At 40.0% G+C, this 15,861-nt stretch overlaps 2 protein-coding genes across 3 annotated transcripts in view; both read right to left on the reverse strand.

Annotated features, from left to right (window-relative positions):
* The window catches only part of LOC121374214 (protein zyg-11 homolog B-like), a 26,364-nt gene extending 16,035 nt beyond the window's left edge, over positions 1 to 10,329 (reverse strand). Inside the window, exons 1-3 of one of the 2 annotated variants that reach the window (XM_041501210.1) lie at positions 9,875 to 10,329; positions 3,437 to 4,305; positions 2,335 to 2,446 (exon numbers count right to left, since the gene is read on the reverse strand). In XM_041501210.1, the coding sequence (XP_041357144.1) occupies positions 2,335 to 2,446; positions 3,437 to 4,293 (969 nt within the window). In that variant the 5' untranslated portion in view covers positions 4,294 to 4,305; positions 9,875 to 10,329. Of the gene's footprint in view, positions 1 to 2,334; positions 2,447 to 3,436; positions 4,306 to 8,647; positions 8,890 to 9,874 lie in introns of those variants that run through there. The other variant, XM_041501209.1, reaches the window with a different exon arrangement.
* On the reverse strand, positions 10,182 to 15,004 carry LOC121374818. The gene is made up of 4 exons (XM_041501929.1): positions 14,941 to 15,004; positions 13,290 to 13,690; positions 10,364 to 10,445; positions 10,182 to 10,331 (listed from the first exon to the last, which is right to left on the reverse strand). The coding sequence occupies exons 2-4, from the start codon at positions 13,688 to 13,690 to the stop codon at positions 10,182 to 10,184; spliced, it is 633 nt and encodes a 210-aa protein (XP_041357863.1). The 5' UTR covers positions 14,941 to 15,004.
* Positions 15,005 to 15,861: the final 857 nt, after the last annotated feature.

Consider the following 15,861-nt stretch of genomic DNA (forward strand, 5'->3'; position numbering starts at 1 on the left):
AGACAAAACCATACAACTTAACAATCTGATACACACTTGTGTACTGGTAACATCAATTAACAGAGACAGTTTTAAAAATAAAAACATGAAAGAGAGATCAATAAGTGTACCAGTTAGGTGTAGGATATGCCCATCAGGAGTTTGATAGAGAAGCATACACATTAATGATCGCTATGGCATGTGTGACTAGGTTATAATTATGTAACATCTGTGCACTGGGATGGATTAACAGTTTGTTTTGGACCAGCTGGTGTGCAGTAATCCATGGTTCAAAGTAGGTCACAGTCACTTAGTTGTGATAAGCAATACACTGCTATCCCAGGTTATACTGGCATGCAAGGTTTGATAAGCCGTATGATGGTCCTGACAAGGATTTCCTTTAATGTGTAGTAATGCATGAAAAGTAGGTCATGATGACCTAGTTACAGTGTTCAAGATTAACAGTATCCCGATATTCCGGGGATACCAGAATTTAATTTGGGATACCAGACTTCAAAAACCCAGTATCCGACAGGGATACCATATAATGTTGTTCGGTTTTTTAATTCTGCGTTTTTATTTTTCGCTGAAACAATGAAAGTCGTCATTTACTAGTGAAGTAACAGTATTTTGAGCTCGTACCCAGTCTAATGCTATGCTGTAACAATATCTCCCAAACTCATACCCAGTCTAATGCTACACTGGAGCAATAGTGGCGTAGCAATAGACTGGGAACCGCTAAGTCGCTATTGTTTTTGTTGAATGTTTCCTCCCTTTAAATTTTATTTGAAAATTGATACAGGTAGGTTTATCATAAGTAATGTCAGAAACACTTATAGATTACTGCTAAATATTAATTTATGTCAGTATTACTGACGATTCCGTTTGATTGCGAATTTCACGAATTCCGCGATCTCAATTGCAGCATAGCAATAGACTGGGAACGAGAACAGCGTAGTCCAAGTTTGTTATGATTTTATTTATGAATTTCATTTAAGAGGGATACTAATTGTAAATTCTCAGGTGGGATACCAGATTTCGAAATGTTAGTATCCAACTGGGATACTGCCCAAAATGTTTAATCTCGAACACTGAGTTATAGTACCTGACAAACCATCCTAAGTTGAACTTGCAGGCAAGATTTGATGATCTTGTATGAATGGATAATGATGAGGAAGATATGTCACAGAAATGAAAAGTTTAAAGATGGACGGTGAGACTGACAGACAAAGCATATCATAATATGACCTGTCAAAGATGTGCATGCTAAGACTTACGACAACAGAGGACACACACTCGGGTAAATCTTCACTGATCATACAGAACTCACAAGCTTTAAGAAGTTGTTACTTACCACAACAGAGGACACACACTCGGGTGAATCTTCGCTGACCATACAGAACTCACAAGCTTTAAGAAGTTGTTACTTACCACAACAGAGGACACACACTCGGGAGAATCTTCGCTGACCATACAGAACTCACGAGCTTTAAGAAGTTGTTACTTACCACAACAGAGGACACACACTCGGGAGAATCTTCGCTGACCATACAGAACTCACTAGCTTTAAGAAGTTGTTACTTACCACAACAGAGGACACACACTCGGGAGAATCTTCGCTGACCATACAGAACTCACGAGCTTTAAGAAGTTGTTACTTACCACAACAGAGGACACACACTCGGGAGAATCTTCGCTGACCATACAGAACTCACAAGCTTTAAGAAGTTGTTACTTACCACAACAGAGGACACACACTCGGGTAAATCTTCGCTGATCATACAGAACTCACAAGCTTTAAGAAGTTGTTACTTACCACAACAGAGGACACACACTCGGGTAAATCTTCACTGATCATACAGAACTCACGAGCTTTAAGAAGTTGTTACTTACCACAACAGAGGACACATACTCGGGTAAATCTTCACTGATCATACAGAACTCACAAGCTTTAAGAAGTTGTTACTTACCACAACAGAGGACACACACTCGGGTAAATCTTCGCTGATCATACAGAACTCACGAGCTTTAAGAAGTTGTTACTTACCACAACAGAGGACACACACTCGGGTAAATCTTCACTGATCATACAGAACTCACAAGCTTTAAGAAGTTGTTACTTACCACAACAGAGGACACACACTCGGGTAAATCTTCACTGATCATACAGAACTCACGAGCTTTAAGAAGTTGTTACTTACCACAACAGAGGACACATACTCGGGTAAATCTTCACTGATCATACAGAACTCACAAGCTTTAAGAAGTTGTTACTTACCACAACAGAGGACACACACTCGGGTGAATCTTCGCTGACCATACAGAACTCACAAGCTTTAAGAAGTTGTTACTTACCACAACAGAGGACACACACTCGGGTAAATCTTCCTTGAACATGGGGAAATCACAAGCACTGGTGAGAGCCAGACCAATGAACTTGAGGGAATGGTGGTGTTCCATGTAGTTTCTGCAAATAAACAACACAACTTCAGGCCACAGGATTTCAAATTTTACGGGAAACACTTTTAAGGTTCTGTGCCTTGTGATCATGGGAACCCATCGGTAACTTGGGACGGGATGTAGTCCAGTGGTAAACTGTTCCCTTGATGCGCGATCAGTCTAGGATCAATCCCCGCCGGTGGACCCATTGGCCTATTTCTCGATACAGCCAAGGCTCCACAACTGGTATAACAAAGGCTGTGATATGTATTATCCTGTTTGTGGGATGGTGCATATAAAAGATCCCTTGCTGCTCATCAACAAGAGTAGCCCATGAAGTGGTGACAGCAGGCTTCCTCTCTCAATACCTGTGTGGTCCTTAACCATATGTCTGATGCCATAAAACCGTAAATAAAATGTGTTGAGTGTGTCGTTGTATAAAACAGTTCCTTCCTTCCTTCCATCAGTAACTTTCAAAAAAATCATTATATATACATGTATATTATTTTCATTGAATAGTCGTACTCAATATAATAATGATGGGAAACAAAATGTTGGTTCCATGATTTTACAGACATGGTACTGGAAACAGTCATCTCTGTGAAATCTGAAGGCCTGAATGTCCAGCATTGTCGTTTTATCACATCCTATAACAGACAAGTTTGCTGGGGGGGGGGGGGGGGGGGGGGGCATTTGGGCTCGAAAATGCCCCACACCACTCCAGGTAAAAAAAAATTAATGCTTTTTCCAAGGGAATATGATCCAACACACAACCCCCAACACCTAAAACTTCGCTTGCCACTTTCTAGACCCTCTGTGCACAATTTCCTGCAAACATGCCAAAATAAATAAAGCAATTTGATTGGAACAGATATATCTATGGATGTTAAATAGTATACATTTACTGTGTATTAATTAAGTGAATTACAAAACATTTTAAAATGTGACATGCATGTAAACTGTACATAAAAACAATTAAAGTTAAAATTTTACATATATATATATATATTATACAAACCGTAACACGTCTTCTGTCACATCATCCCGCCCCGATATGTCGAGAGAAACGAGGTTGGGGTGGGATTTTGTTTTCTTCAATAAATTCGTAATCTGTAACTGCTCCGGCTGAATATTAACGAATGTCGACTGGGCCGAACCACTGGAGATGTCCAAATAGACGAGTTTCGGCAGCTCAAGCAATATGTTAATCACGTCTTCACAGTTAGAAACCTGCAGGTGGTACATGCTGAGAAACTTGAGGCGGTCCCTGCACTTTCGCAGCGGCGCAATGTCACTGATGGGAGTACCGGAGATGTCGAGACACTCCAAACATGGCAGATCCTCTGCGACAATCTCCAGCGCATGTTTGTTAAACTCTGTATAACTGACGTTGAGACTCTGCAAGTTCCGCAACTTGGACAAGGAGACGGCGACACAGAACTTGGCACTGTTGAGGAACGTACTGTTGCTCACGTTCAGAGTCCTCAGATTGGACAGCGTCCACTCTCCCAGGCAACTGAATATGTCGTTGACGGGCAGACTCTTGAGTCCGGTGATCTCCAGTTCGGAGATGCGGTGGCCCTTGAGAACGCGCAGGCCTTTGGTGGTGATCTGCCGGTCATTGATGGCCACCCTGCGCAGTGTCGTCACGTTGGGGTCGAACATAGCCAGCGTCTCGTCGGTCAGCTGACCCTTCTCACACAGCATCTTCATCAACTGCTCCGACAGGCTGCTGTGGAAGTACATGTCGGGGTCCTTGAACAAATACTTGGTCTGGTTGTTCTCCGGGTTCGTCTGGATATCACAGAAGGCGGTAAGGTTGTCACATATCGATCCCATGCAATACTCCTGCAAACTCACTGGGGTGTCGTACATGGTGGCGGTCAGCTGAAAGGGAAGAAAAGATGGATTCTATTTCCTGGAAATGTTTTGTTTAACAACACTACTACAGCACAGAGGTGCAGAAATAAAAAATATTTCTTTTGCCCGCTAGACCAGAACCAACTAAAATTTACTAGCCAGCCAGAATTATTACTAGTCCGCCAGATTACAGAACGATATATCAGTGTTTAACAATATTATATACACTTCAAATGATAAATATATATTTGACAAAAACAGTATTAATTTAGTGACCAACATCACGTGGCAAACGAAATCAAGTCCCAAACCTTGATTGACAAAACAATACATTTTGAAATATTCTGGTATAGACAAAGTTTCCAAAAATTTTTCATATAGATTTACAAAATTCAAGTGACATCACATAAGTATTTAACAGAACGATCTAGTTCAAATACACTGGCAACATACAACGTAAACAAGCCATTTTTAAGAAGCATTGACCGTTGACCAGTTATTTTCAGAAAGCTGTGCTTACACAGTTCGGAACTCTGAAGTGGTTTACTGTCAATGCGATACACATATTTTTGTGTATTTCGTTATAATTATGAAACATTTGTTTGAATGGTTTGGAATTCTGGCATAGCTAATGCGCAGTCACTGATTCAATGCAAAAAAATAATAATAAAAGAAATACTGTCAGTCAAAAAAACACAGATCGCCCATCGGACTAGTAGTTGCATTTTTTAACTTGACCGTCAGAATTGTTACTCACATTTGGCGAGCGGGCGAGTACTTTCTGCACTCTTGCAGCATTGGCTATTCGATGTCAAACATTTGGTAATTCTAACATACATGTATGGTCTTAGAGTGGAAACCTGCCATCTTTTTGCATGGGAACTTTAATTAAATAGTTTTTAATTAATTTAATGCATATACAAATTATTAACATTATTTCATTTACTTTCTCTTTGCTTTTTAATTAATATGCATTAATGATACATTTTATTTGTTGTTTGCATGCTACATAAAAAGACGCTGACAGAGATCTACGTGAATGATGTGATTGTGTTATTTCTTGTTCAAGTTGTTGACACGATTGTTAAAAACTATTACTTAAAAAATTCTTTTAAATAAAGTGTTTCATAACGAAACAACTTACAACTATTTAGATATTTTTTACTCTGATAATATTTACTTGCTAAAATCCGACTTCAATTGTATGGCGAACACATGGTTACATCTGGTTTTTGTGATCATATTATCAATGGTTTAATGATTTGTAACTGCAAAATCGAAAGATAGAAATGATTTATTTAACAAGGCACTCAACACATTTTATTTACAGTTATATGACGTCAGACATATGGTTAAGGACCACACAGATTTTGAGGAAAAAAAAACGCTGTCGCCACTACATGGGCTACTCTTTCCAATTAGCAGCAAGGGATCTTTTATATGCACTTCCCACAGGCAGGATAGCACAAACCATGGCCTTTGTTGAGCCAGTTATGGATCACTAGTCAGTGCAAGTGGTTTACACAGGTCTACCCATTGAGCCTTGCGGAGCACTCACTCAGGGTTTGGAGTCAGTATCTGGATTAAAAATCCCATACATTGACTGGGATCCGAACACTGTACCTACCAGCCTGTAGACCGATGGCCTAACCATGAAACCACCGAGGCTGGTCTGCGAAATCGAAGGCAAAATGAATTTTGTTCACATGCTAACAAGGCGAAGTTCAGTGATATATAGCATCTATTTGGCCCAAATCATACCCTAGCGTGACCTTTACTGATTTGTATTTAAAATCATCCATTAAAGGCTTTTGTAGGAGATATCACTGGTACTATAATTTGTGATATCTCCTGCGATATTCTCGGCAGGAGATATTGCTTCTTATAATCTTGATTGGTCAAATTTTAATCAAAAGACAGTATTTTGTTACATCACTGTTTGTTTCAGCGCTAAACCTATGATTTTCGGTAAGCCTCGGATTTCATACTTTTATCAACTTGTGCGATAAATTATGATATCACAAGACACTTGGGGAATATCCTCTATATATCATCTTTTGTTCAGTTTGCAGGAGGGGGCGGGGCAATCATATGAAATGTTTACGTTGCCAAACGAAACAAACAGTCGAATATGCAACCAAATCAGTTGCAATGTAGAGGGCTGCTAAGATTACTGTAAGTGCATTAAATTAGGTAGTTGCATTTAAAGGAATGCTTTTAAAAGCAAGGCTTTTGGATTGGTATGCATATTCAATGATATTTAATGAGCATTATTCAATTTATTGCTTAAAATAGTAATGTACATTATCAACTCCCAGGATTTATTACAAGTACTGTAAATAATTATATAACATTAGTGATTAAGTAGACTGTCCCATCTAAAGAAAAGACCATATCACTTGGTTATTGTGGGTGGTAGTTTTTGCTCCAACATACCAATAGGCCTAATAGTATGCATTTTTTCTCTGGATTTGTTTTTGGGGAAAATACTATAACCCCATTTCATTCTGTTATTGCATATTGTTTAGTTAAATAGTTCATTAAATTATCTGGATATTTATGTTGTTTTACAAGTCAGGTTGATCAAAGCAAAGCGCCTTGTCATAAATCACTGTGTTTGTTTAAACTATATATGCATGAGCTGGCGTCATTTTCTGCCAAGCTACAGTACCGGACGCGACGAAAATGAGACAAAATGGCTGCCCCCAGTTAGCAGGATTAATCACAATTTTTTATTAATTCCACTTCTGTACGTTTTTCCTTTTTTAAACTGTCAGTATGTTTTGGTGGTCCGAGTATGCATCTTTTCAACATAAAAGGCTCATATTTGACTTCCTCTCCTTTAAGGTGATCTTAGCGCTAAGAACAGGGCCCTGGTACACAGCCAGTGAAGCAAGTATTTTACAAGAAAGAATTCAGAACATCCTCACGAATGTGCAATGTTCATGTTACAATTACACATTAGTTGACACCATGGCTGCCTAAAATATGGCTATCGCCAATAGTTTCGTAACCCCAACTTTCGGACATTAAATCTATGTGATGGTATTGAGGAAAGATGTCCACCTGGTCCCCCCCCCCCTCCACTATTATATTGATCAATATAAAGAATAAATCTAACCCTAACCGTAGAGCTGGGCAGTACTAAAGTTTGAGGTTCGGTATCGGTTATAAATCAGGGGTTTTTTTGTGATTTAGCTTGGTATCAGTACAGTATTTAGTATTGACACAATACCAATATCGAGCGGTCTTTTTGGTATACTCGGTTTTCATGGCTAGCTCTGCAACTCACCAAATTCGCCAACTGCGAATTTTAAACACAACTGTGGAATTTTATTTTAATTTGGCAAAAGAATTTCATGTAATAATTGATAGTTTATTGAAAATAATGGCGAGTTTCTGCAATTTTTGGAGTTCATTACATAATTTGGAGAAAATTTCTATACACCCAAAGTTAGCCCTAGAACTTTTAAATGCATGCCCGAGTTAAGCCTCACCCGCTAATTTCATCTAAATAAAATAAAATTTCATGCACAAGGCTCTCGTCTAATTTATAACTAATCCATTTTGTTAACTAGTGCTTTACTAAATAGTGGGAAATATTTTCAACATGACACTAATACCGAACAGTGTTTATATGGTATACCGCCCAGCTCTATCTAACCATAACCTTAAAACCAACCCTAACTCTATATAGTAATTGTAACCCCACTTCTGCTATCAAACTGAGATGATTGTTGACATCATTTCTTAAGAAATGTACACGAATGATGTTCAAAATGGAATTTATATAACAGTATCATGGGTAGAAATGCTGCCATCCTAACAGTTTTCGCTAGCCACGAGATATTTTTGCCTGTCGTCCCATCAGACCCGCAATTAGTTTGCGTTTATACTTTATGATCATGTTTGGTCTGGCAGGTTTTGATTCGGTCTGGTAAAATGCTCTGTAGGCACGTAGATTACTGAACTGGGTATAATATCCGCCCGGTCCCCTCCATTATTATTTTTAGTTAGGGTTGAGGGTTAGGGTTAGGGTTAGGTTAAGGTTAGGGTTAGGCTTAGGGTTGGGGTTAGGGTTAGGGTTAGGGTTAGGGCTGGGGTTGGGGTTAGGGTTAGGGTTGGAGTTAAGGTTAGGGTTAGGGGAAGGGGGGACCGGGCGGATATTTTTCCCTGAACTGAATATCCGTCAGGAATTTCAGCCAACTTCTACCCCTGAGTATGACCATCTTGTTTTTGATCGGATGTGACCATACAAGTTATGGTAAAGTGATCATCATCTGGAACTGCGGTATCACCTGTATTTAAAATATGGCATATACATTACCTTATCATACCACTGAGTCTGTTAACTCAGGTATACACGTACCTGTTGGATCTTACAAGTATTAGCCAGGATGTGCAGACCTGCTCCCCCCAACACACTGGGCAACACAGTAAGGACAACGAAACCAATGTCAAAACTACTATTAATTACACGTCGTAAATAAGAAGCTCCATGATTACCACGCAGTGATTACAACAGCAAAAGTGTGAAATATTTAACGAGACGCAGACGAATAAAGTAAGTACGTTCAAACTTCAAAATATGTCAAAACAAGATTCCAGATACTTCCCCCATTTTCCTCTAAACCAGTTTTCTAAAAATCATTACGCTTCAACCTATTGTACACTGGTACCTCACAAATAGTGACTAATAAAAATAGGTATCAGTTTAGTATTGTCATTCTTATCGAGGCGCTCTTGGGGTTATATTAAATACGTTAACTTCATATTTATTTATAAACGCCATTTGTTTTTACAGATTGGCCATTTGGAAATTTTTTGTTGTTTCCAAAATACTTTGCTATTTAGTCAGGTCATAGAATTATATTGACCTAAAATGCCCTTTTTGTTTTCTGGTTGACACAATCGAGATAGTACTTTTGCTACTACTACCACTACTACTACGACGACGACGACGACGACGACCACCACCACCACCACCACTAACAACAACAACAACACAATTGAATCAATATGACTACTACTACTACTACTACTACTATTAGTTAATGTTTATTTTAATCATGTATAGATAATTATCCTGGTCAGACGTATCTAGATAATTATCATGATAACTGTGATGTTATTTTTATAAAATCTAAATATCAAACCCATTAAGTGAATTAATGTTGGATCTAATTCTGAAAAGCTCTCTTAAACTCTGTTAATCAACATTGCAAAGTTGCGATGATAGTCCACTGACTTATGGTCCGGCCAAAAGCTAGCCAAAGTTCTGTCATCGATACCAAAACTAGAAGGGTGGGGCAGATGCTCTCATACAAATATGAAAAAAAAAAATTGTTTTCTTCTTTTTCTTTTTGTTGTTGTTGTTGTCTAGCGAGAGAAGATCAGGGCACCGTTTCACGAAGCGATCTTAGCACTAAGATCACCTTAAGTGCATTAGGTAGTTATGCATTTAAGGAGATCTTAGCTCTAAGATCGTTTCGTGGAACGGGGCCCAGAAATGTATTACTGCCACCTACCTCCTAATTATTTAAGCTAGTTACCGTTATACCTGCTTATGAATTTTAATTACGTGTATAATACGTACCCGTTATTCGGTCAAATGTATGCATAGGAATGGTAGTACCCTGGAGTCTTTTGGTATCCTGGAGTCTTTTGGTATCCTGGAGACTTTCAGCTAATTTACTTTTTGGGACACTTGAACAGAGAACATTTTCATGTTTTGCGGATCTCATAACCGCCTGATTTCGCTGCCGCATTCCTTTCAGTAAGTAGCAGAGCCGACTCATCATCATGATCATCATTACCACCACCACGACGACAACGAGCACAGCAAGAATGCAGCGTATTCATACATCTGGCATATGCAGTGTTGCAACTTTCGGTGCAGGCTTTCAGGCAGACCAAGCAACGTCGCCCTTTTTCTTCTTTATGGTTGTCGTCTGCTGCTGGTGCTGGTGATAGTCTGCCACTGACGATACTTTTGCGTCTGGCGCTGGCTTTGAACCTCTGCCAGTCCTCCCAGTCACCATCAACTTCTCCTTCTGCCAGAAGCGCCCAGAATTGTCTTTCTTACACCCCTAGTGACAGTCACAAACATAAGCGTCCCGAGTTTATTGGAAGCTGTTAGAACCAGGTGGATTGTCTTTCTTACACCCCTAGTGACAGAAATCACAAACATAATATTATAACAGCTGTTAGAACCAGGTGGATTGTCTTTCTTACACCCTTAGTGACAGAAATCACAAACATAATATTATAACAGCTGTTAGAACCAGGTGGATTGTCTTTCTTACACCGCTAGTGATAGAAATCACAAACATAATATTATAACAGCTGTTAGAACCAGGTGAATTGTCATTCTTACACCACTAGTGATAGAAATCACAAACATAATATTATAACAGCTGTTAGAACCAGGTGAATTGTCATTCTTATACCGCTACTGACAGAAATCACAAACACATAACAGCTGTTAGAACCAGGTGAATTGTCATTCTTATACCGCTACTGACAGAAATCACAAACACATAACAGCTGTTAGAACCAGGTGAATTGTCATTCTTATACCGCTACTGACAGAAATCACAAACACATAACAGCTGTTAGAATTAGATGGATTGTCTTTCTTACATCGCTACTTACAGAAATCATAAACATAAAGTATATTTAAACAAGCATTATCGAAACACATTTTCGTATCTCCTAAATTAAAGGTCCATAACTCTATTAAAAAAAGAGGGTAAACTGCCATAAAAGTCAAACTAGATCTGTAACAGAACATGATATCTCAAGGCATTGTGAAAAAACATCCGGAAAACTATATGTGTGACAGACAGACGGACAGGCAGACAGACGGAAGAACGGAGATGAAACATATAGCCCCTTCCGATTGGATCGGTAGGGCGGTAGGGGACTAAACAAAAGTAGAACTGAACACTTTATTTACAGAGTTTTATGTCATTATTGTTGTTGTTGGAGCGCGTGGGGGGGGGGGGGGGGTATTTTGGTTTATTTGTTTGTTCTTGTTCCTGGTTTTTGGTTGGGTTTTGTTGTTGTTTGGGGTTGGGGGAGAGGTGTTTTGTTTGTTGTTTTGGGGATGTCTGTTTGTTTTTCGTGTTTGTTTGTTTGTTTTGGAGTGGGTGGGTTACATTTGTTTCTTTGTTTTGTTGTTGTTGTTTTGTTGTTATTGGGGTTTTTGTTTTGTTTGTGTGTGTGTGTGTGTGTGTGTGGTGGGTGTGTTTCGTTTTCTTTTTTTTCTTTTTTCTTTTGTGTGTGTGTATGTGTCTGTTTTAGGTCTCACTACACAGATCAATTCCGGGTGAGAGTTGATTGATCACGGTCCACTATAGTTCCTAATTGTGGCACATGTTATGGTTCACATATTCACTTCTAGAAATGGTGAAGAATTAAAACAATATGTATGTTTAATGGTAAGCCTTCTGGCTGTATTTTGCGCATGTTATTTTGTAATATTGTGCATCGACCTTTTGGGACATGGGTATATAGCGCAAGTGACAGCCGGGGTGAATCGGTTAATGAACCACCTGTTCGGACCGGTACTACAGCCAGATGCGGTCATATAGCAAAAAACTGAGACGGAAATGTTCACAATTTTGGAGTGAATATAAATGCTTATATAATGTATGTTCGCAATGGTGTATGTTGTTAGTGCCAACGAGAACCCGTTCTATGGGCAATCTTCGCTTGAACTTCGGCAGTTTAACATGGGTTTCAATGGCAGATGACATCTGTGTAGTGAGACCTTACATACATACATACATATGGCCTTTTTTCAAATACTACTTAGGTCATGTTTAAAGATAAGATTAGTCATTGTAAACCTGAATATAGTAACAGTAATCAGCTCCATTACAACTTTAATAAGAAAAATTATCGTATCGGCAATCTCAGAAATCACTTATTTGGCACATGATCAGAAAAGTCATCAGTTTTTCAGTTTCAACATCAGTTGCAATTGGTCGTAATTGATTTTTATTTCCAGTCATTTGTTTAGAATCTTATCATTATGTTAGGGATATCATTGCTTATAAAAACAGTGGAAGAGGTAGTGTTCATTGGTACAATTATTTAAAGTTAAAGTTTGTTTTGTTTAACGACACCACTAGAGCACATTGATTAATTAATCGCCGGCTATTGAATGTCAAACATGTGGTAATTATGACTCGTAGTTATCAGAGCAAACCCGCTACATTTTTCCTAAGGTAGCAAGAGATCTTTTATATGCACTTTCCAACAGACAGGCAAGCACATACCATGGCATTTGTCCAGTTGTGGTACACTGGTTGGAACAAGAAAAAACCCCAATCAGTTGAAGGGACCTACCGAGGTGCTTCGATCCTGCAACGTAAGCACGTCAGGCGAGCGCTCAAGCGACTGAGCAGGTCAGAGAGTTTAACGTGCACGTTCAGAGCAAGCTGTTGTAGCGCACGCCTGTCCTGGGCGCAGGTGTCGGCCTCAGCTGAGCTAAATCCCGCCCCATTTATATAAATATAAAATCTGAAATGTAACTTTACAGAGACAGACATATTCGGTCATGGGAAACTTCAACAAACTCCGCTCGGATTGCTCGTCTCGCTATACATGTCCATACCTGTAATACTTGTTTACAGGTACAATTAACACTTTGAACTGAATGCCCTGCAAAAAAAGAGCCCTATTTCTCCAACATACCCCCCCCCCCCCCTCCCGGATCCACCACCACCACCCGTCTCACACGAATCACACAATACGTTTTCTTTCTTTTTTCTTTCTCCTTTTTAAAATTCTTATTGCCCCAGCAAACATTGGTAATGTCAGGGATGAGAACAACTATCAACTTGTCCATACCCTGGCGAGTGTGCAGAGGGGTTCGGGGTTCGAAACCCCCTCCTACTCAAGCACCTGTTCTTTTTTTCAATATATATCCCCCCCCCCCCCCCCCACATACTTCTCTCAGCACAGTGTAAAATTCCATCACACGTGCCTGCATATACGTGTACCTGTAATAGTCACGTGATAGTTCATAGTTTGGCGGGGTGAGGTTGTCTCTCTGAACGATATCTTCTTCGTCTTTCTTGGGTACTTGGAAGAGCTTATTGCTAACGTTTATAAAAGCCGGCTGCCCCCCCACCTTGTCTTCGTATATCGCCGCCCTGACGTGATATCCTTTCTTTTTCCGAATACACCGCGGTCTCATGCAGGACGTCGTGTTTGTAAAACTGTCGTCGCTACTGTTGCCGGAGAGACAGCCCCTGGTGCCGGAGAAGCAGCCCTTGGTCACGTGGTTGTTCCTGGAGTTTGTATTTCTGTTGAAATACGTCTCTGGTTTTTTGTTCACCAAATGTGATCTCCTTCTATCAATTTGAACCCTCCGCCGTGTTGCGTCCTCAATAGACATCATCTGCGCGTTTGAGAAGAAAAATGTTTTTAACATTTCTTTTGTTTTACAACACCTCTAGAGCACAGTCGTTTATTAATCATCGGCCATTGGATTTCAAACATTTGGTAATTGTGACATAATATAGACTTAGAATGGAAACCTAGCTACATTGTTTTTCGTTAGTACCAGTCGTGGTGCACTGGCTGGAACGAGAAATATCCCAATAGGCACACCAACAGGAACCGATCCTAGACCGACCCAACATCAAGCGAGCGCTGTACCACTGGACTCCGTCCCGCCCCGTTGGAGAACAAGCGTCTTCGCAAGCCAAAGTACTATTCCGACCAGTATGAAATGCAGTATGCTATAAATACGGAATAGTACTCCGGATTGCGAACAAGCGTCTTCGCAAGCCAAAGTACCATTCCGACCAGTATGAAATGCAGTATGCTATAAATACGGAATAGTACTCCGGATTGCGAACAAGCGTCTTCGCAAGCCAAAGTACCATTCCGACCAGTATGAAATGCAGTATGCTATAAATACGGAATAGTACTCCGGATTGCGAACAAGCGTCTTCGCAAGCCAAAGTACCATTCCGACCAGTATGAAATGCAGTATGCTATAAATACGGAATAGTACTCCGGATTGCGAACAAGCGTCTTCGCAAGCCAAAGTACCATTCCGACCAGTATGAAATGCAGTATGCTATAAATACGGAATAGTACCCCGGATTGCTAACAAGCGTCTTCGCAAGCCAAAGTACCATTCCGACCAGTATGAAATGCAGTATGCTATAAATACAGAATAGTACTCCGGATTGCGAACAAGCGTCTTCGCAAGCCAAAGTACCATTCCGACCAGTATGAAATGCAGTATGCTATAAATACGGAATAGTACCCCGGATTGCGAACAAGGAGAATAAGATACTGGTTAAAAGAGAGAGGGTATTGTATAGACAGGCACGGGTGCAGAGAGGTTTTTTGGGGTTGTTTTGTTTTTGTGGGATGGGGTCCGAACCCCGCCCCTACCTCTGCTCGAGGCAGTTTTTCTCTTTTTTTAATGGATGTTTCTGGGGAGCATGACCTGACACACATTAAAAACTTCGCTCGCCAGTCTAGATGCAGACGAGTGTTCAGGGGGTCGAAACCCCTCCCTGCTCAAGCAAAAAATTAATAAAATAAATAATAATGAAAATACTATATATTTCATTGCACACCATCTCTGAACTTTTGTTTTATATGTACATACTATTTATCTGAAGTACATACCTTGTACCTTGAACTAAATGAATTCTAATATTAATAGCAGACTCCATGTAAAGTGAGATGCAAATGACGTTAACAATTGAATGACGTCATTGACGTACACATACACATACTTTCTCTCTCTCCCCCTCTCTCTCTCTCTCTCTCTCTCTATCTCTCTCTCTCTCTCTCTCTCTCTCTCTCACACACACACACACACACACACACACACTGACGTAGGAAACGGTGGGGCAAGGGGGGCATGTGCCCCCCACCCCACTTTTGAAATAGTTTGCTTTATATTTGCTTTATAATAGTGTAAACGTGTGTAAATATAAAAGTGTGCGCCCCCCCCCCCCCCCCCCCACACACACACACACGTTTTGGCACCTTCCTACGCTCGTGATACATATATATGAGAGAGAGAGAGAGAGAGAGAGAGAGAGAGAGAGAGAGAGAGAGAGAGAGAGAGAGAGAGAGAGAGAGAGAGAGAGAGAAGAGGGGAGGGAGAGAGATAGAGGCACCGACAGACAGCAACGTTAAATTAAAACACAGTGTCAAGAGCTGTGCAAAAATACAAATATCACAGATAGATACTGACTTTTACTCTAAATTTCAATTTGTGCTGTATTGGCCATTCTCAGAGATAATGTTACACCCCTGCACCATGGCGAGGTTACAGCACGCGCAGCGGATCAACTATGGCGTTCGTGAATTATTTTTCACAAATCCACACACCCTCGTACATTCTCCATTAGTTTATACAGACGTGAAATGCAAACAATTTGAAATTACTTCCAAGTCATATGCTTTCACGCAACTACTTATGACTCACCGTTCGGCAAAAATCAATTTTGGAAAATTCGGCCCCAAAATTAATTTTTTCACTAATTCGCCAAATATTTGGGCCAAGGACTAAAATAAATGCGCCTATAATTCCCCCAC

This window comes from Gigantopelta aegis, chromosome 6 (genome assembly GCF_016097555.1).
Source record: "Gigantopelta aegis isolate Gae_Host chromosome 6, Gae_host_genome, whole genome shotgun sequence".
In the NCBI taxonomy this organism is placed as follows: Eukaryota; Metazoa; Mollusca; class Gastropoda; order Neomphalida; family Peltospiridae; genus Gigantopelta; species Gigantopelta aegis.